General features: G+C 37.4%; 1 protein-coding gene across 10 annotated transcripts in view; it reads left to right on the top strand.

The window, feature by feature from the left end:
• Positions 1-22,489, top strand: part of PIKFYVE (phosphoinositide kinase, FYVE-type zinc finger containing) — a 108,329-nt gene that overhangs the window by 39,914 nt on the left and 45,926 nt on the right. For 8 of the 10 annotated variants that reach the window (XM_081937810.1, XM_081937813.1, XM_081937809.1 and 5 more), the window contains 8 exons: positions 337-544; positions 1,946-2,035; positions 7,272-7,407; positions 9,483-9,640; positions 10,873-10,984; positions 14,305-14,452; positions 15,000-15,167; positions 19,835-19,897. In XM_081937810.1, the coding sequence (XP_081793936.1) occupies positions 337-544; positions 1,946-2,035; positions 7,272-7,407; positions 9,483-9,640; positions 10,873-10,984; positions 14,305-14,452; positions 15,000-15,167; positions 19,835-19,897 (1,083 nt within the window). Of the gene's footprint in view, positions 1-336; positions 545-1,945; positions 2,036-7,271; positions 7,408-8,194; positions 8,245-9,482; positions 9,641-10,872; positions 10,985-14,304; positions 14,453-14,999; positions 15,168-19,834; positions 19,898-22,489 lie in introns of those variants that run through there. The other 2 variants (XM_081937814.1, XM_081937807.1) reach the window with 2 other exon arrangements.

Here is a 22,489-nt window from a genome sequence, read left to right on the forward strand (position 1 = left end):
TTGGTTAAAGATTAGCATGGCAAGTGGATGGAGTTTAGGTTGTCCTTTTGCTATGAAACATGTTTCACTAGATTGTCTTCAGTTCTTATATATATTGCAAGCCTTGGTGCATGTGGTTTATGCTTTCTGTTCAAAATCTAGCTGACGTTTTGTGTAGTGGTGTTGATCTCAAAGTTTTCTTTAGATTCTTGATATAGCTGGATGGGTACAAGGCATGATAAAATAATTATCCTACATTTGAAATAAGGCATTATAGTAGTAACTATCTGTTTTTCATGTCACAATTTTTAGAATAAAATCTTCAGATTAAAAAGCAATCTCTTCTATTTCTCATAGGTGATCTAAGAGCTTGCACTTATTGTCGCAAAATAGCCTTAAGCTATGCTCACTCCACAGAAGGTAACACTATTGGGGAAGACTTGAGCGTTTTATCTGATTCATCAAGCTGTTTATCAGTATTGGATCCTGGGGAACCCCGTACTCCTGTAGGTAGCAGAAAAGCTAGTCGTAATATTTTCCTGGAAGAAGATCTTGCCTGGCAAAGGTATCAATGTCTTTAAGTGCTTAGAAAATCTGTTCTTTGTTCATTCTTACACTAATTTTATAGCCCTCAATTAGAAAGCATTGTTCAGACAACTTTAGTCATTACTTTGGCATTCTTTAACTGCGCAGTTGCACATTGTTTCTGGGCACTGTGGTCTCTGTCAATAGTATGCAATTCCTATATTGTCATATTGAAAATTAGTCATAGTTCAGTCATCCTTCAATGACTTCTGTAATCCAGTGTTGACATTTCTCATCAAGAAAATACTGAAACAGAGCTCCATCTTTTCCTGAGATCTCAGTTCTGTTACTTTCATTCCTTGGAACTTATAAATTGAAAATTACCATATTTTTTTGGAGCATAAGACACACTCCTCCCCCCCCCCAAGAGGGTGAAAATTTGAATGTGCCTTATACACCGAATGTAGCCACGCCCACCATCCCCCACCCTTTGGCCTCTGTCTCCCAGCAATTTGCTTCCTTGCAGCAAACAACCTGTTTCAGTTTCAGCACATCCTGATTAGCTCAAGCAGCTGAGTGTTGGTTGGATCGGCCTTCCGACCATCAGCTGTTTCAGGCTGCAGGGATTGCCATTGCCTATTGCCACCTCCGCACGCCCCATTTTCGGCCTCCGCATCCCATTTTTGGCCTCTGCGCACCCCATTTTCTGCCCATTCTGATCCCCGCCGCCCAGAACGGGCAGAAAATGGGGCATGTGGAGGCCAAAAACAGGGTGTACAGAGGCTGAAAACAGGATGAGGAGGCTGAAAATGGGGCGTGTGGAGGCAGCAATAGACTATGGCAATCCCTGTAACCTGAAACAGTTGATCGTTGGGAGGTCCGACAATCAGTTGCTTGTTCTAATCAGGCTGTGCTGAAACTGAAACAGGCTGTTTGCTGTTTGCTGCAAGGAGGCAAATTGCTGGGAGGCAGAGGCAGATTTTTTTTTCTTATTTTCCTTCCCAAAAGCTAGGTACGTCTTACACTTTGGAGCGTCTTATACTCCAAAAAATACAGTATATTTTTCAAAAACACAAAACTATATTTTCTACCAGCATATTTATCATGTTGTATTGAAAATTGGAAGAGGTCTCTGAGTATATATGGGTAGTCCTCACTCAGCATCTATCTGTTCAAAGTTAAGACAACACTGAAAAAATGATCCATGAAATACAGCTGTGGCAGTGCCTCTGTGGTCATGTGAACAAATTTGGCCTGCCCAATTTACAACCGCCTCCCCGCCATTGCTCCCCCCTCCCCAGCTTCCCCTGCTTCCCCTCTGTTAGGCTTAGCATTCTGCGTTCACATGCAGGGGAGGCACTGTGGAAATGTCCCATGGGTTTTATTAACTACTCCAATGCAGTGTTAACTGCTGCTTAAATGTAATATCCTTAACTTGCAGCTTGATTCACCCAGATTCTTCATCCTCTACCTTATCAACACGTCTTGGATCAGTTCAGGAGGAAACAGGGAAGTCTCCTGCACGGAATAGGTAAGTGATCCAACTAGAGGTCACCCCCATACTAAATAGTATGCTTTGAAGCAGTGTACTGCTGACTCTGCGTAATGCCTGAATCAAAGAAACATTAGTACCCTATTGGAAGAACTGCATGTCTTGATGAAAGTGTCTGTATGAGAGAATGCAGACCTTTTGTCTTCTGTTAGTTCCAATACAGTGCATTATAATAAGGTGCATTGTTTGAACATAAGTCTGTAAGTCTGGCCTTGCCATCATTTCTTTTCTAAAACAGACTTGATGAGGTGACACTCAAAGAAATATCTCATAGAGAACCCTTAGAATGGTTCTAACAAAGTGATTTTTCAAATCAACATTTATCTTAATCTTGTGATACCATAAAGAGGCGTGCCATCCAAATTTTAATTCACGGCTCTGTAATTCAAGTAATTTCTTGCTTTGGGGGAGTCAATCACTCTTTCATCCAGTCTGGGAAAGTCATCCATTCCAAACCCCCAAAACACATCAGTTTTCATAAGAAAAGGATGGTACCGTGTTTCCCTGAAAATAAGACCCGGTCTTATTTTCTTTTGACCCCTGAAAAAATGGCTAGAGCTTCTTAATTGTCTTAATTTTTTTGAGGTGCAGGATGTGGCGAGCGTGGTCACCTCATGGCTGCTTGGCCTCTTAATCACGGCCCGGAGAGACAGAACTCCTGGCCCTTGCTAGCTCAGCTGATCTGCGGGCTGTGATTAAGGGGCCGAGCAGCCATAAGATGCCCAGGAAAGGGAAAGGTTGCCTCCTGTGCTGGTCATGCCTAACCCCTTCTTCACTAGGGTTTATTTTGGGGGTAAGGTCAGGCACGCCTCCTTCAGCAACCAAGAAAGAAACCACTTAACTCCATTTGTAGAATTAAGAGTACTTTTACTGGTTATGAAAAGATAGCAGCTAAGCAAAGCAAGGTCTGAGGCAGAAACACGCGCAATCATACATATCAAATATTTGCCCAACCCCCTCCCCCCAACAACCCCCACCCCATTACCCAATCTGCAAATCCCTTAGGTGTCATGTGGGTGCATCTCCAAGAAGTATCATCAGGTTGGTATGCAGGGCAGTTGGCCTTGACCAATTCCAATCACTGGCCATCAGCATGCACAGAAGATGGTGAGAACAAAACTCCCTTTTTATCTATCACTCCTGTACCAATTATCCCAGCCCAAATACCATGCTCCCCCTCCCCATTTCTATGGCAGCCGAAAGCAAATAACAAAGCAGAGGCTGACATCTGGCCCTCTGTCAGAAAGAGATGTCATCCCTGTAAGAAAACAAAAACACAATACAAATGCAATATAAGTATGCACATGTCAAATAACATGAAGGCTTATCAGGGTACTTGGTGTAGAACTTTTGCAAAAGTCTGGGAGCCCTAACATGAGATTTGTCGACCCATTCAGCATGGGAAGGGGGAAATGTTTCCAGGAGACCAGATACTGAATGTGACCTCTATGTTTCCTGGAATCCAAGATATCTTTAACTTCAAAATGTTGCTCTCTTTCAATAAGAAGAGGGGCCAGGGGTGCATGTTGAAGTGGACGAAAAGAAGAAGTGTGCTCCGATTTCAATAGGCTCACGTGAAACACAGAATAAATCCTTCTAAGGTTTTTAGGCAACTCCAATCTTACGGATACAGAATTTACGATTTTCACAATGGGGAACGAACCTACATACTTCGGCCCCAACTTCTTTGACTTTTGGGTGGTTTGCAGAAACTTGGTGGACAAAAACACCCGGTCCCCAACTTTGTAGTCTTTCGGCTTAACCCTCTTCTTATCAGCCTGTTTTTTGTGAGCCTGGTGGGCTGCCTCCAACGCTTTACGAGTCATGGGCCAAAACTGTCGATGTTGATCACTCCACTCAGATGAGGACAAAATTGTGAACTAACACAGCTATTCTGGCTGGCATTTCTTGAAGCACAGGTCATTTGAGCAAAAGGTTTCCACATATGCTGTGCTGTTCCCTTCATCAGTTTTCATAAAACTGGTAAAATGTTTCATATGCATTTGTTACTTAGTCCAGATGAATGGAAACGGATTTTAAAATGGCTTATCTGATAGAAAGATATTTAATATTACAAATTTAGCAATTGGTTTGAGGCTGTTGTATTTTCTTTATCTACTTTTGGATATGTTCTCTGCTGTCTTTAAGGACTGTGTGCTTGGTTTATTCTCTGTGAAGTACAAAAAATAAAAGTTGTGAATTATAATGATATCTTAAGCTAATCAATTGTCTGATGGGGTATTTATTTCATTATTAATAGCAAGAGTAATTATGGACAGTTATAATAATAATACTTTATTTACAGTCACAGACCAAAACATGAACAGTACAAAAGAGACACAGCAGCCAGTCACCAAAAGCCCAACTAAGGGAGGTTACAGCTCTCTCCTCTAATGGTCACAGCTCTCAAGATAAACCTGGAAACCTGAGAGGTGATGTACGAGGAGACATCCCCAAGGCAATGCGCAAACAAATCACAGCCATCAGGACCAGAAGGGACGATTTCAGGAAGAGACAGTAACCTAGATCTGTCCGCGCTATACATAGGGCAAAATAGAAGGACATGCTCCGCTGTCTCAACCTCGGCTCTGTCACAAGGGCACAGCCGCTTATTAATCGGGAGCCTCTTGTAACAACCATCCAGAAGTGCTGAGGGCAAGACATTGAAGCGAGCTAGGGAAAAAGCTCTTCTATACTTGGGAATGGTTAGGGTATAAAAATAGGAAGCCATCCTCAATCCATAGTTATTAACTTGGTTGAGAGTCGGGGGGAGCAAGTTTTATTGGCTCTGGCTCGTAGATATTGTAAATCAATGTCCATGAGCCGTTGGACTATCCTAAATTGGGCATCCTTGAGGTCGTAGTTTCCCAAGGCATCCTCCGTGAAACCTAGCAGATGAAGTTTCTTCTCTTTCTCCCAGCGAGAAATATGGGAGTCCGTGAACACCAGGGAGAGGTAGCTGCCAGGAACTGCCAGAAAGAGCACCCGAAACCACAATTTAAAGGTGTTTATCCAGGCCATACATTCCACCAATCGAATGCCTAGTTCCAGGTATATCGGGGCAAAACCAACACAAGGGGGAAGACCCAGAAGTTTTCTAAGGAAAGCAGCCTGAGTTCTTTCAATGCAGTCCTTGAAGCCCCGTATCCATATGGGAATGCCATAAAGAGTTTGGGCCAGCGTTTTGGCTTTGTAAATACGTAGGGCAGAAGGAATGAACTGGCCACCCTGGGTATAAAAGAATCTTAAAATCTGCTGGTGACTACAGGAGGCCGAGTTCAGCACCTGGATTCAATGTCTAGTCCAGGCACCAGTGTTCTGAAATTTAATACCTAGATACTTAAAATGGAAAACCCGCTTAACAGCATTGCCACTGATATCCCAGTTATACAATTTCCGGGCTCTAGTAAACACTAGTACTTTTGATTTATCATAGTTAATAGCCAAATGGTTTTCAGCACAGTAAGACCCAAATGCAGAAAGTAATCTTTTCAGTCCTGGCCTTGACAATGAAAGGAGAACCGCATCGTCAGCGTAAAGAAGAAGCGGGATCTTTGTAGTTGTCAGCTTTGGGGCGTGGGACTCAATATGTCCGATGTAACCAGCCAGGTCAGATAAAAATATATTAAACAGAAGAGGAGCCAGAACACATCCCTGCCTTACTCCATTCTTAATCGGGATAGGATTAGAAAGTTCTCCCTGCAGACCACACCTGACCTGGCTGGAGGTCTGATTGTACAAGGACCTAATTAAGAACAGCAAACGTCTGTCAATAGAACTTTTAAGCAGTTTTGACCACAACAAACCCCTAGGGACTGAGTCAAATGCTGACTTCAGGTCGATGAAAGCAGTGAAGAGTTTGCCACCTGGTATAGTGGTATATTTGTCGACCAGGTGCGCTAGGGCAAAGCAGTGATCTAGTGTCGCACAGCCCGCTTTAAACCCAATTTGTTCAGCACCAATGATATTGGATTCCTCAACCCAAGTGAGGAGTCTGCGATGGAGGTATTTGGCATACAGTTTCCCAATAATGGAGAGCAGGCTTATGGGGTGATAGTCAGCTGGGTTGTTTCTATTTCCTCATTTAAAAACTGGCACAATAATTGCTAAGCTCCAGGAGGAAGGTACTCTGCCAGAGGAATTAATATATGTAAAGAGTCTTGCCAAAAGAGGAATCCACCATTCAGGGTTGGATTTTAGCAGATCAGGGGGAATAGCATCAGGGCCAGGAGCTTTGCCTGACTTAAGTTCGGAGATAAACTCGGTGATCTCAGCATGGGTCGCAGGTTGCCAGTCAGGGGCTACAGGAGACAGCTGTGGGTCAGGCACAGTTGAACTTGCTGACGCCTGGTAAATTGCCAAGAAATGGTTTTCCCAGTCTCTGTTAGAGATGCAGCAGAGAGGGGGTTCCTGATGGCCCGGCAAAGAGCTGGCAGCAATTTGCCAAAATAATCGGGTGTCCTTCTGCTGGATAGAGAGAAGTAAATTATGGACAGTTGAGGAAGAAACTGCTTATGCTCAAAGATATGCATTAGCATCAGACCTTGCACTTTGTTCTTTTGCTTCCTGGTCTCTTGCCAATGTGCTGAGATTCATCCAAAACATGTTGCATTGTCTGTAATTTCTCTTAATGCCCCTCTTCGTAAGATCAATCCAGAAAAATGTCTTCATTTGAACCAGGTAACCAGCATTTCCTAATTTGGGATAAGGTGTAGTTTTCTCAACTATTTATGAAAAGAATCAGCAAGAACACCATGTATAGGGATGTGGATATTTTTGTTTATTTTCCTGAGCTTTGTACATTCAAACCTGTATTTGAAAACTTAGTATTAATAAACCAGGGATTACAGGGAGTTCAAGGTGAAATATGCTTTTTAGATTGAATATCAGAATTCAGTTCTGATTGTTTTCCATATGATTGAAGCTAATGAAAATTTTGGGCTCAATTATGGTCAAAAGTCAAGGACTACATGTACTGAAATTTGGCAACATGAAGCCACATAAAGAGTAAATCAAGCAGCTTAATTCTTATCATTTGAGAAATCAAGAAAGGAGAAATCTATACGGTAAAAATTAGCTTCTAACCTTTAAAAAAAGTTCCTGTGTTTGGTGTGTTTCATTTGGTGAAATTTTACCCTGTTCTGTTAAACGTTAATTTTAAAGTACGACTGGAGTGATCTCAAGATTACAAGCATTGTTCTGTTCCACCCACCAGATCAGCCAGCATAACTAACCTGTCTCTGGATCGATCGGGGTCTCCCATGGTGCCTTCCTATGAGACATCTGTCAGCCCACAAACTAATCGAACCTACATGAAGGAAACCAGTGAGGATGAGCGCAAACTTCTTCTGGTACAAGCCAAGCTTTTCTTGTATCTTGCATCCTTCCAACAGAAATAAGTAACATCTTACTGCCGTTTGTGGTACTTGACTTCTTAAAGTTTACCTGTTTTATACTGTCCTCTGTTTACAGCTTGTGTTTTTGCATTACCTACCTCACTTTTCCTCAAAGGATAGGCAGATGATGTCATTTTATATCATTATAATCTTAAAAGTTTGAAGAACTATTTTCATGTGATCATCTACTTGTGAAGAAAGCATATGGTCTTTCACCACAGGAAAATTAACATCAGTTAGAAAAAAGATAAGCCTTATTTTTTAAGAGCGTTTATTTAGGTAGGCCTAAAAAGATAGCTGTGCTATTCTGAATCCCATTTACAATGGAATCCACTTTACAAAGCAACATGTATGTGTGTTGCTTGTGCAATTGTTAGTACTTGGTATGGTATTTTCTTTTCCACAAGTACATAGTCCAATTTAACATAGGAGCTCTTGCATGAAATATTATTTTAATTATTTAAGGATTAACTCCAAATACTCATGAGATATATATGACTTGATATTTCTCATGGCTTGCAATTGCTTTTGTTGACACAACTCTGAATTCTGTAACCTGTGATTTATTTATTTATTTATTATTTATTTATTTATTATTTATTTATTTATCTATTTATTATTTATTTATTTATTTATTTATTTATTTATTTATTTATTTATTTATTTATTTATTTGTCTGTGCAATCATTTGTATACTGCCCTACTTCATGGACTCACCTTGGATGTTCTGTTTCTTGTGCAGGTCAATGTTTGATGTTGCAGGGAACTCCATTTCTGAACTCCCTCAAACATGTTAGTGTTAGAAGATATATTTACTAATATGATATGCAATGTGTTATAGTGTCTCCTATGCAAGCTTGAATAACTTCCATCAAAATCCTGCTTGTTGTTTGCCAGACCATATATATTTATTTGCTTCCCTGGAATATTTTGGATACTTTGCAGTAGTGAATAATAGCTTGTTGTTTTAAATGCAAATCTAAACTTATTCTCAGAGGTATCCTAATTATTAGTGGAGGAGAAAGCTCTCAAGCATTGTAATGAATCAGGAAATTAGTAAGGCATTACAAAAAAGTGGAGTATTAGAAAGGTTTTCATCCATATTCTTACCAAAAGTTAAGCATTTATTTTTATTCTGCCTGTAGGCCTAAAGAACAGAGAAAATGCCATAGGCACAATCATAGGTTGATTCCTGTGGTGGCCTGCATAATCAAAGAAACATAGCAATTAAAAAAGAATATATGGGCTATTACCCTGAGATTGTTTCAAAACACTACCACATTGCAACCCTGTCCACCATGTCAAAATATTTAAAAATTCCTTCTTTTAAACACATGCAAACTGTTCAATTTATCAGTAGCAGAGTTCATCTTTTTTTTTTTAAAAAAAAAGAGGATTGATTCTAATTAGTAGGTGGAGTTCTATGGAGTTTGATTCCCCAACTGCTATAATGTCTTCCTTTCTGAAAAAATGTTTGTATGCAGTTATACACCAGTGAAAACAAAGAAGTGGATGGAATAGGTAGAAGAGAAGGAACTGCTTTTCCATGCATTTGAAATGTTAAAAATAAAGCAGGAGAAAATATTTGACAGTCACGAAAGGCAATGCCTGTGCGTGTTGTGGAAGTACATAGGCACTCTATAATGCTAGTCCCTAAGCCAGTCTAATTGTCCAGTCTAATTCTAAAAATCACAAAATGTTCAAAAACGTTTTTTGGTTACTTGTCTAAAAAGAAAAAGAATCAAGAGACTAGGCATCAGAAAGTCTCTGGAGTCTCAGAAAGCCAACAATCTATTTTTAAACATTCTCTCAGTCAGAAGGATAATGATTAAAATTCTGAATATTTAAATAAAATGGGCACTTGTCCCTTGAACAAACTGTCTGTCTTAGCAGTATATCCAGGAAAGGGGAGGGGCAAAACAAAGAATTTTATAAATCACTTGGAAGAGTGTAAACAGCACCTCTCAGAACAGAACACTTAAGCCCTGTAAATGTGTGCTATCTCAAAATGTCATCATTTTGTCTTCTAGGACTCAGTTCAGTTAAAGGATTTGTGGAAGAAAATATGCCATCACAACAGTGGGATGGAGTTTCAAGATCATCGCTACTGGCTGCGTACCCACCCCAACTGCATTGTAGGAAAGGAGCTGGTCAATTGGCTTATAAGGAATGGCCACATCACTACTAGGTAATGGGGTCTTTCATAAGTATGTTCAGTGTTAGTTGATGTAGGATAGTAAGATAAAAATAGTTGGGCTTATTCCAGTTTAGGGATTCTGCAAATGTAAAATTATTCATAATTGAACTCCAGCATTTCGTATCTAGTCAAGCCCACCCTTTCCCATCCTACTTTTTTTTCTCTTTCTTGTTCTCAATCTATGACTGCTATAGTAAATTCTTTTGGGAATCAACTTTTAGATAAGAATAATTAAGTTTTGATCCATTAATTACCTTCCAGTATATTTTATTAATGAGTCAGAATATCCTTTGTGTTTATCAATCTCAAATAGTCCAAATAACACCTGTCAGGAACTGAGAATTGTGTAATGATGATTCAGACAGTTTGTAGAACCCATCATCCCCATGTCATTAGTTTGGGTTGATTCTGAACATGGGTTTATGCTTACCAACTATCAGGAGAGAATGTGATATAGCAAGAGAAAGAATTTCCTCCCAACTCCACAGGGCAGACTTCACTGTCTCCCCTTTTGTCCCCCATGCTGTTTATTGCTAAGAGGATGATCCTTTTTTCAAAAGCGTATCTCTGAGCTAGAAATCAGCTTAGTGACCTGGTGGGTACAGTGGAAGAGTTTAAAGTTCGGGACTCTACACTTATCCAAACTAGGATATCCCCAGAGAACAAGATAGGCAGGGTACTTGGGTTTTGCCTGTCTAAAGGAAAAAGTGTCTCTTTAAAAGCATAGCAATTAAAGTTGATTTGAAGGTACCTTATATAGAGCTTGAGGACATGAAAGCAAAATAATGAAGGCATGGCAAAGACATAGAGTTTCTTAAAATTATTATTTTGATTTATATTCTGTCCTTATTTGAAGAATTCAAGGCAGTCTGCTTAATAGTCTAAGCTCCTATTTCCCCAAAACAATCACTCTGTGAGGTAGATGGGTTGGGTTGAGAGAGCAGTTGGCTGAAAGTCACCCAGCCAGCTTCCATGTCTTAAGGGACGACTAAAACTGTGTCTCCTGGTTTCTAGTCCAGCACCTTAACTAATTCACCAAACTGGTTGTTGGGTTTGGCTCCTTTGGTTGAAAAAAGGTTTCTGAAGCTCACTTTTTAAACCATCTTAATCTTATACCTTCTATATGTATTATTTACTTTTGAGCACTGCCAGAACACATCTCTACGGTAAATTAAAAATTCATTTATTTGCTAACATGAGGTTTTAAATGGTTTTATTTCCAGAGCTCAAGCAATTGCAATAGGACAGGCTTTAGTAGATGGGCGTTGGCTGGATTGTGTCAGTCACCATGATCAAATCTTTAGAGATGAGTATGCACTCTACAGACCATTACAGGTATGGATTTCTTTTGTGAAAAATTAGGTGTGGATTGTGTAGCTTGGAGAAAAACTAACATTGTCTTGTGGCTTTGGAATTTGTGACCCAGAAATTTCAGAATAGCAAGTTTTGTAGTTTCATGATGATCTTTGCATTTCACTTAACTATTCAGAAAGTGTGTCCATTTGTTCTTTTGGAAAAATGTGTGGAAAGCAATTTAATTTCTGATAATTAAATAAGGAAAACAAGGATAATTTCAACCCAGAGCAACTTTTCAGAGTGAGATGTGTGGCATATAAAATAAATATATGTGCAAATGAACTTATTTATCTAAGGTCAAGAAATAACTGGTTTTCCCAGTTGTAATGTATGGCTGTGAAAGGACCATAAGAAAGGCTGAGTGCCAAATATTTGAGGCCTTTGAACTATGGTGCTGAAGAAGACTTCTGCCAGTCACTTGGACTGCAGGATCATCAAAGCGGTCAGTCCTGGAGGAGATCAACCCTGACTGCTCTTTAGAAGTCCAGATCCTGAAGATGAAACTCAAATACTTTGGCCACCTAATGAGAAGGAAGGACTCACTGGAGAAGAGCCTAATGTTGCAAAAGAAGAAGGGGATGACAGAGAATGAGGTGGCTGGATGGAGTCACTGAAGTACTAGGCGTGAACTTAAATGGACTCCAGAGGATGGTAGAGGACAGGAAGGCCTGTAGGAACGTTGTCCAGGGGGTCTGAATGGGTCGGACACAACTTCGCAACTAACAACAGCAAGAAGTAAAGTTAGAAATTTATGGAATCTTCATTAAAAAGAAGGCATTTTCCTAGAACTTCAGAAGAAAAATCAAAGTACAGATATTAAAAAAAAAATCAAGACTTTTTTTTAAAAAAAAACACACACCCCGAAGGCTGTAAATATAGATATCAAACATGTAACTATTTAGATCAGCCAGCTTGCAAAGCAGCCTTGTGTGACTTTCTGACTTTTTTGAAACTAAATTAACTCTATCCCAAAGGTGCTTTTTCAAGAGGCAACTGGACTTTCTGGTTTTTCTTTAAAGACGTTTCGCTTCTCATCCAAGAAGTTTCTTCAGTTCTGACTGGATGGTGAGGAATGGAAGGATTTATATTCCTTGCAGACAGCTTCAGCCAACATAACATACGTGCACACTTTAAACCCAAGAATACACTAAGACAGAAGCTTGTCCACCCCAAAGAAAAAACACCCAGACATAAACTGAGCAATGTGGTATATGCAATATAATGCAGCGAGCCATGTGCATATCTGTACATTGGGGAAACAAAACAACCCCTTCATAAACACTTGACACAACATAGGAGAACAAACACATCAGGACTAGATTCAGCAGTCATCTGCATTTAAAATACACAGGCCACTTGTTTGAAGGCAGCAAAGTCCACATTTTGGACAGAGAACACCGCTGGTTTGAAATAGGGGTCAAAGAGGCCATCTATGTCAAAATTGAACAGCCCTCTCTCAATAGAGGGGGAAGGATATGACATCTGTCTCCAATCTACAACACAGTTCTTTCAATAGTTCCAAGAAGGCTCCACACCCATTTGCACCACTCAGGTGACCCTGATGACACAGATAAATCTCCAGGTCACCTTAATGACTTGCTAAAACAATGCAAATGTCCATCTGCAATGAGTACAAATCCTTTCATTCCCCACCATCCAGTGAGAGCTGAAGAATCTTCTTGGATGAGGAGTTGCCTCTTGAAAAAGCACCTTTGGAACAGCCATGACCTGGATGACTGAGAATATCCATAGACTTAACTCTACTCCCACCTCATTGCTGCCACTAAAAGGGATCTGCCACCACTTTGAAAGAATTGCTACCAAGCACCTCCAATACCTCAAGGCCTCATCAATGCCACTAGCTTCATTGATGCTTTGCCAGCTGTTGAACAGTTATAGCTGGGGTGCCAGCTATTCCTTTGTGGCCTACCATTAGTTTTGATTTATCAATGCAGCCCTTTCCCTCTATGAGTTGTGCAGATCTAGTTTAGATTTCCTGTCATATGCAGGAGTCAGGCTGATGATAGATTTATTTGCTCAGTAAACATTTTTGCTAGACTATATTTAATGACCACCTACACTTGTAAATAAGTAATTTAAAACTCTATGTATTGTATCTATTTCTTGTCTGTCTTTTGAAATAAATAAAATAAAATTGCTTCAGTAGTAGGGGAAAAATTATAAAGCTTTTTAAACTACATACACATTTGGAGAAAAATAAGGATAAATCCACATTTCCAGTTTATATCAGGATTATTCCTTATCAGAAACATTGCTTAATGTTTGTTCCTAGAAATTCCTTCTGTTCTGTCTACAATAATGCTTGCTTCAGACTTGCATTTGTAGAATTCATCTGTGATGAGGTCAAAATTGGCCTTTGAGAGGCAACAGATTAATGTCATTTTTATTTGGTTAGCTAGAAAATTGCTCAATTAGTGCGTGTGTCTGTCCTCTGTCGCAAAGTATACTAACCTTGAAGCAAAAATTGAGTTTCAGCATAATTACCTGGGCTTGATCCCAATATTTTCAAAGCTGCTACCTGAATTGGGTTACAAATAAATATAATAAATTTTCTGTAATATTATGATGGTGACCATTAATTAGTAGAGCTATATTTTTTAAAGAATAATATATGACTGAGTAGGGGAGTGAGTTATTGACTTTAATTAAATATCTTTATGCCTGCGAGAGAGGACAGCAAGTTAAACAAGCATGTCATGGAATGAAGTGAAGAAAACTAGGAATTCTAACAAACGTTAACATCACATGTGGATACATCTGAAAGCATGTATACTTCAAAAACAGAAGTTCTTGGGCTGTCCATTGGGTAGTTGGTAACATTCTGATTTTCAGGGCTAGAATTCCCACACATTTGTGATCATTTGAATTTCCTGTAAAATTTCTCCCCATTTAGAATAGCACAGAAGAACTTTTAAGAGCAAGAGAGTTAAAAAAACCCCAAAAGTTTGACAAGTTATAATTCCCTCTGCCAAAAATAAACTTCCTGCTTTGTGGATCAGAAGGCTGTTACTCCTTACTCAGCATTGGTTCCTAACTTTATTTGCATATAGAGAAAAACAACTATTGATTTATTTTTTGTTTCTCATTTTTATTTGTGAGTTCTGATTTTGTCAGCAAAATGTTGTTACTTAAAATATATTTGAAAAGATACACTTATTCGTTTTGCTCATTTTTAAAAATTTCCTCTGCAAATGTCCTATTAATCTGATTGTGTTAATCTTGTATTTCCATTCTGTATAATTCATGTTCTAGTATTTCTTCCATCATTAATTTTATAGAGTACAGAATTTTCGGAAACTCCTTCTCCAGACAGCGATTCTGTCAACTCCGTGGAGGGCCATTCTGAGCCATCATGGTTCAAAGACATCAAGTTTGATGATAGTGACACAGAGCAAATTGCAGAAGAAGGAGATGACAACTTGACTAGTGAGTCTCTGTGTCTGTCATTTGAGGATTTCATTTTAGCTGCTAGTCCCATTGCTGCTGCTTTCTGCCTGCTCTACTGTAGAAACAAATGCTTCCCCCCCACTCCTAATCCTTTTATGCCAGTTGGCTCCAACTCATGTGTCTAATTCTTAGTATTACAACTCCCATTAGGAAAAATGGGATTTGTAATCCAATTGATCTGGAGGATACCAGACTGAGAAGATTGCTTAAACAAATGCAGCATTTTCTGTGCAGTCAGCTAGACTGTTTTAGTTTTGTTTTCAGGCTTTAAATACGCATAAGGTGTTTGCAGTGTATCTCTGTAGCACGATGGTCTGATAAAGTAATGGTTCTTAAAGACCATCAGAATTTTAGAAAAGCCATGAAATACAAGTGGATGAAAGTACTGTCTTTCTTGCTTTCTCCAGCAGTCAATTTCGTGTAATTAAGATAATGTCTCTCCTCTCCTTGATATCCTCCTGAAACCTGTTATTTGCACCCACCCTCTCCTCCCTGTATTTTTCTTCTCCCCACTGAAATCCAAAAGATTCTGCCAGCCCTAGCAAGCGTACCTCAGTCAGCAGCTTCCAGTCTGCCATGGACAGCGACTCAGCTGCTTCCATCAGCCTGAATGTGGAGCTGGACAACGTGAACTTCCATATCAAGAAGCACTCCAAATACCCACATGTGCCCCCTCATCCTGCTGACCAGAAAGGTAGGAGGTAGCTGCCTCTTGGAGTCACCCATAAGAGAAAGCAAGGCTGATGCCTCAGTTCAGATATGCCCAAATAATCCTGTAATCTTTTCACAGTTAGGAAATTCATTTTCAAAAACAAGTGTTGCCTATAGTATTGGTGAGTTCTTGCATAACTTCCCTGACAGTTGCCTTTTCTCCATGAAGTGTAAGAGTTTTGATGAACATCTACTCTGAAGACAGCTGATATAAACACAGATCTTCCTAGATACAGCTATGCCAGTCCTATTAGAGTAGGTAGAGTACTGAGATAGAAAACACTTAATTTGGATTCAGTCTCTTAAATTATAAATGGAGTCTTTTAGGGAATTTGTTCAGACCAGTGCAGGAACCTAAATTTCCTTTTCTTCTTTCTGTCTCAGACAAATGCTTTTGGGTATTTGATCTCTACTTTCTTAAAAGAACAGAGAAGTTATTGTCATATGTATTGTCCAGCTATTTTGTAACTTAATTCAGGCTTCTTGCATGTTGCAAGCATAAAGCATTTTAAACTCTTATTTTCTTTTACTTATCAGAATGGTGGCAGTGAAGGATCTTCCCTTTAAGTTCTTAATAGTAATATTTATTTATTAAATGTATTTAATAAATAAATATTTAATATTTAATATTTATTTAAATGTTAAATAAATAAATAATTTATAAAATTTATCCAGAAAATAGGTTCAAGATTCAGATGGATCTCAACAAGCTTGAATACTGGGCCCTATTTAACAAAATGAATTTCAATGTAGAGAAAAGTAAAGTCTTACACTTAGGCAAGAAAAATCAAATGTACAGATACAAATTAGGTGAAGCCTGCTCAATAGCAGTAACTGTGAGAGGGATCTTGGAGCCTAGTGGACAGTCACTTAAATATGACCTACCAGTGTGTGGCAGCAACCAAAAAAGCCAACACAATCCTAGGTTGCATTAAATCAAGATCACATGAAGTATTAGTATTGCTTTATAAAGCCTTAGTAAGACCATACTTAGAATACTGCCTCCAGCTTTGGTCACCATCTTATAAAAACAGATATAGAAGCTCTGGAAAGAGTGCAGAAAAGAGCAACAAAGATCATTAGGGGGCTGGAGGCTAAAACACCTGAAGAATGGTTGCAGGAATTATGTATGTCTAGTCTAGTGAAAAGAAGGACTTAGAGGTGACATGATAGCAGGGTTCCAATATCTAAGAAGATGTGGCCAACCTATTTTCCAAAGCACTTAAAAGGCAGGCCAAGAAGCAAATGAATGGAAATTAATCAAGGAGAGAAGCAACCTAGAACTAAGAAATTTCCTGACAGTGACAACAGTTAACCAGTGCCTTCACAAGTAGTGGACAATCCATCACGAGGTTTTAAAGAAGAAACTGGACAGCCATATGTCTGGAATGATAATAGGGTCTCCTGTTTGTGCAGCGTACTAAAAGACCTCCAAGGTCCCTTCCAACTCTGTTATTCAGTTAAATTTATATGTTGCCCACCTCATTGCTGGAGGGACTCTGGGAGACTTATAACATGATTTAAAAATTCCAGATAAAAATGAGCTTTTCATCTAATCTTTTCTTTTGACAACTTTGCTTCACAAAAATCATTAGAGGATTCTGTTCTCCTAAAGAAAATAAAATAAAAAAGGTAAATTTTCCTGTGCCCATGCTAATGACAAAAGCTAACAAATAACCTTAGATATTTTAATTCAGTATTTGATTCTGCTGCTTTATGCATGGAATAACACTGTTCACTAAAATTAATACTAATAATATCGGTTCATGTGAATGATTTTCATTTTTCTAATATTATTGCATGATACTAATATACCAAGTGCTTTTGAAAATATTCCTTGGTTTTCATTGGAAGGGAAGGGAATTTTGCTTCTAAGCAGAAAAATCTTGGCACCTCAGTACAAAATGTTACAGAAACATAATTCAGTCATTTATAATACCAACCAATCTCTGCCTGGAACTTTATCCAAGCCCTTGAATTTTATGCAGATTAGGACATTAAAATGATGCTTCTATCACTGTGACTCCAAGTATTTATTATTTTATTTATTTTATTTATATCCTACCTTTATTATTTTTATAAACATCTCAAGGCGGCGAACATATCCAGCACACTTTCTTCCTCCTATTTTCCCCACAGCAAGAACCCTGTGAGGTGAATTGGCTGAGAGAGAATGATTGGCCTAAGATCACCCAGTTGGTTTTCATATGCTTGGATCTGAAAGCTGCTTTAAATCATCATTTCACCACAACTTAATATTAAGTTTAGTCTATAATGTTGTTTCATTACTCAATGAGTAGGTGTCAGTCATCTTTCCTAAAAAAATATAGATACTCAAAAAAAAATCATGGAAGGCATATCTGAAGATTTAGCTGCCATTGATTACCACTTTCTATTTTAGTAAGAACTATTTATTATTTATTTATTTTATTAATTTGACTTCTTAGTCGCCCCCTCTCCCCCAAGGGACTCGGGGCAACGTACACTAGCAGCGATCACAACAATACAATATGGAGGAGGTGGAACAATAAATAAATAAATTACAATAATTTAAAACAATTAAAAACCCCAATGATAGTTAAAGTTTAGTTAAACTATAAATATTTTGGAAGATACTTGTTTTGATCCAGCAATTTCTTTTTTGAAGCAAGGAATAATTCCTGATGTTGGATATGCAAATTTGAGGGGGGGAAATAGGAAGAGAGTATAAGAAATAGAAGTTCCCTTAACTTTATATTTCAAAGTAAGTCTATGCAATATATAGCAATGATAATAATGTTCAAGCAGTTGAATGATCCTGGCTATGTAGAGTGATGAGCTGTTACAGCATGGCATTTCTTAAATATCCAGCCATTTGTAGCTGCTTCCTTAGCAAATAAATTTCTTTGAAACTAATATAGGGCTCTTCCTCCCCCATACTATTAGTTGCTGGGCAGAAAGTTGTGATATTCATTGAGCAGTAAATCAAATGAATGACTATTTGGAAATAAATCCAGTCACCCAGAAATAAAGCAAAACCAAGTGGTGTGGCAGAGTACCTTGGGAGGATAAAAGGAGAGTGGCATCAATCCCATGTGCTAATGACTTTTGCAATTAGCCGTGCGCAACATGGCAGCCATTTTGTTACTAGGTAAGCTACCATAGCAGTTATGTTTGAGAGCATCTGTGACATAACTCCAGCACTGCAAATATATTTATAACCAAAAAAGATTGCCTCTCTCTCCTGAAAACAACATGATGTTTGCTCTCAAACATAACTGCTTTGCTCTCAAACATAACGGCTTGCTCTCTTAAAGGAAGATTTTTGGCAGAATATTTATGTGAGTAATTTGGGATTATGATATATTGACTGGTTTAGACTTCTAACTAAAATATTGCTTTTTAAACCATGCTTTGTAGAATATTCCATAGTCATGTGGGTGTACATAGTATGGTTCAAAAGCTACAATAACTACAAACAGGCATGATTATATTTTAAATTCTTTGGCAATGAGTTCATTGCCTCAGAAATTATGTTGTGGACATAAATTGAAATTATGTTATGTCTAGTTCTATGCGGCTTGGCAAATCAACACTTCCTCACTGAAAAGTTTTCAAAATGTAGTTTGCACAGGCTGGGTGTAAAATTTCACCTTCAGCATTCAGGATAACTCAGTATACAGTAGTATAAAGGGAATTATGTTTGAATTTTGTTGCTACTGCCTTTACTTCTAGAATCATAATAATGGTGTTGGGGACCGTTTGCTATGGCTCACTAGTAATGTATATACTGTCTCATAAGCCCTCTTAAGTGTACTTTGGGTTCAGCAATGTACATATGTGTGTGTGCGCGCGCACACATGCACACATAAGACGAGGGCTTAAAATAGGATTTAAGCTGTCTTTTTGTAGCAGTGTGTCCTATTTTATACTGGATGTATGCATATGTGGTGTGCAAAAGTAACATCAGACCCACTCAGATCTTTGTAATGGTGAACAAAGAACTAAATGGCAAGCTTAAGTAATGAATGGGGGCAATGAGTTCTCCCTTAAAGCTGTCTTCTCTGTTCTTTGAGATATCAGTGTAGCAACTTGTGTAGGAGAGGCATTATTTCTTTTAATCATGTTTCTGGCAGCATTTGTCATATGAGAAAGAGCTTGTGGGGACAAGGCAAGAATAAAAAATTGCTGTCCCAGTTCTCTTGTGGAATGTCAAGTCCAAAGATGTGTTTTCCCCCCCAGCCACTAACTGAGAACAAAGTTGAGTAACTGAGTTGTTGTCAGGAAGTAGAGATGGGGTACGAGGAATGTTTAACGCATCTCTTGTCTTAAATGTGGCAACCAAGAATCCACTTAAAAGAAGATAAGACCACTCCTTGTCTTGTTTAAATACTTGCCATATAAGAAGTTAATTAAGCCCCACTGGAAAATATTTTTATTCAGAATCTTTTTCATATACTGATTCCATTGGACGATAATTTAGTATTTATCCTGACACAATGAAGGAAGAAAGAACGAGACAGGTTCTCTCAGGACAGGCCTTCAGTGACTAAATACATGACTCATGTTTCTTATTAACCTCCTGGAATGAATGGGTGTATATGTCATATAATAGCATACAAGCATAACCTGTCATTTCTCCTCCCATCTCTATTTTCTATATTCATTCAGAGTATATGATTGCCGACAATGGAGGACAACAAATGATCTCAATAAGTGATGCTTTCATCAAAGGTAAGTTGAATGTGAAAGGGATGCCCCCCACCACAGAAAATGGGATCATATAACATTGGGTGAATGTCAAATTATTCTCCCTCCAAGTGCTGGGAATGCATACAACTGGAGTAAAGATAGCCTTAACTGCGGAAGTCTTTTGGTACTTTAAAAAATCCCTGCCTTTCCTTCTGGCTTCTATTTTTGGCATTTGTCTTTTAATTTAACTAGTTTTCTTTTAAGCTTAAAGCTATAAAGTTCAGTTTTAACTAATGTTTTAACACATTAAGTGCATTTATTTTGCTTAAATAATTCAATAAACTTTATAGCTATTTCTAGGTTTCATCACATGCTAGTTGAAGGAATAAAAAAGCACTATGTTAGCTTATAAGACATTTTTCCATATGAATTAAATTTAGTATATTTGATGTATAGAATATGAAAATAGCAAAAATATCTTAAAAGCAGTAAATACTGATCTGCCTCAAGTCTTTACAATCATAATAGGGTTTTTTAAAATTTTAAAAAGAAACATTTTTTTAAAAGGTTAATATAGGAACAGTTTTGGGATTTACTCTTTTATTTTACTTTCTTATATATAAAACAAAAAGAGAGAAAAGCACATAAAACCTTTACAAGATTTCATTCAGTCTAATTTAAATAAATAATTAAATATTGACCTCATAATATTCATCTGTGTTTCAATAAATGAGTTCATAAATGAAAATTGAGCTTCCATCTATACATCTTAAGGTTGTAGAATCAGAATAACTCCTATCTTTTCAGTCTGAAATAATTATATTTGATATTTTAAATTTTGATTGTTAAAATTTAGATGCTGTTAAAACTTGATTTTAAAGTTGATTTTTCACATTTCTCAAAAATGATTTTGATTTCACATTTCTAGAGTTGATTTTGTAATAGCTCATGGCTATTAATGCCTCATGACTTTAAAAAAAGATGAGTTATCACAATATATAGTAAAAAATATAAAATAATAAAATATAATAAATTTGGAGCCAATTACCTATGTTAATATCAAATAGGTCATATTAACTTTCCATGAGGAGAAGCAATACATTCAGCGCAGTCTTTCCCGATATCTAGGACTTGTGGGAGAAGTATTCTTTTTTTTTTAAACAGACAAATATAAAACCATCTTCCAGTTACGTACAGTGTGTCGATTGGTTACAACACTTTTGTGCATCCTCACCATAGTCTTTACTTACAATTTATATAAAATCTCATATTATCAATCTGATATATATGTATACGATTATTATCATTGTTAAACATTTATTTGACTATAACTATTATTACTTCATTTTATGCGAGATATTCTAAATTTTGAATAAATTTATATTATGGCATTTTATTACATCATCCTAAAGCCATCCAGTAGTAGTACATCTTTATATATATTCTGTATAAAATTGTTTATTTTGGTTACAAAACTTTTGTGCATCCTCTCCATAGTCCTCACTTACAATTTATATAAAATCTCATATTATCAATCTAGTATATGTATACATTATTATCATTGTTAAACATTTATTTGACTACAACTATTATTACTTCATTTTATGCGAGATATTCTAAATTTTGAATAAATTTATATTATGGCATTTTATTACATCATCCTAAAGCCATCCAGTAGTAGTACATCTTTATATATATTCTGTATAAAATTGTTTATTTTGGTTACAAAACTTTTGTGCATCCTCTCCATAGTCCTCACTTACAATTTATATAAAATCTCATATTATCAATCTAGTATATGTATACATTATTATCATTGTTAATCATTTATTTGACTATAACTATTATTACTTCATTTTATGCGAAATATTCTAAATTTAAATAAATTTAAATTAATTTTTATTATAGCATTTCATTACATCATCCTGTATCCATCCAATAGTAATAGAATCTTTTATCTCTTGCCATTTGTAATATTTATGTTCTAATTGCTTTCTTGGTAAATCTTATATGGATGTCTCTTGGCAACTTGTTTTTAAAGACACGAAACCCCTCGTCTGTTCCTTCCATCATCTTCCCTTTGGTTATCACCAATGCTTCTGCCAGAATTTCTATCATTACTTCTGCCAAATTTTCTCCCTTTTCTTCTTCTATATTCTGGAATCTGAGGTAAAATTCTGATCTGTCGATTTCCCATTCCAATATTCCACTCTTGTCTTTTTCAACCACGCTCAATCTGCTGTCAATATCTCCAATTTTCTTATCTCTTTGTTCATCTTTTTCTTCAATTTTTTTGAAATCTGTCCTCATATTTCATCATCATTTGGTGGATATTCTCAATTTTTTCATGTTTTTTCCTGTTCTTTGTTCAGTATACCCTGTTCTCTTTTCAATGTTCTCTGTTGTTACTTGTATTTTTTGAATTTCTTGCATAATCATCTGCAATGTCACTTCCTTTTCTTTTTCCTGTTGAAACATCATCTGTATTGATCTTTTCTTCCAGATAGTAAACACTGCCACTATATAGAATCCAAGGCTCTTTTATTAAGTTCCAAACAAAGTTAACAGTTCTCTTTCCAAGTTCACTGCAATCTTCTTTCTTTCAACTCAAGCTTTTTTTTCACTCCAGCCCAA

The sequence above is a fragment of the Natrix helvetica genome, assembly GCF_964273705.1.
Source record: "Natrix helvetica genome assembly, chromosome: 1".
NCBI lineage: Eukaryota > Metazoa > Chordata > Lepidosauria > Squamata > Natricidae > Natrix > Natrix helvetica.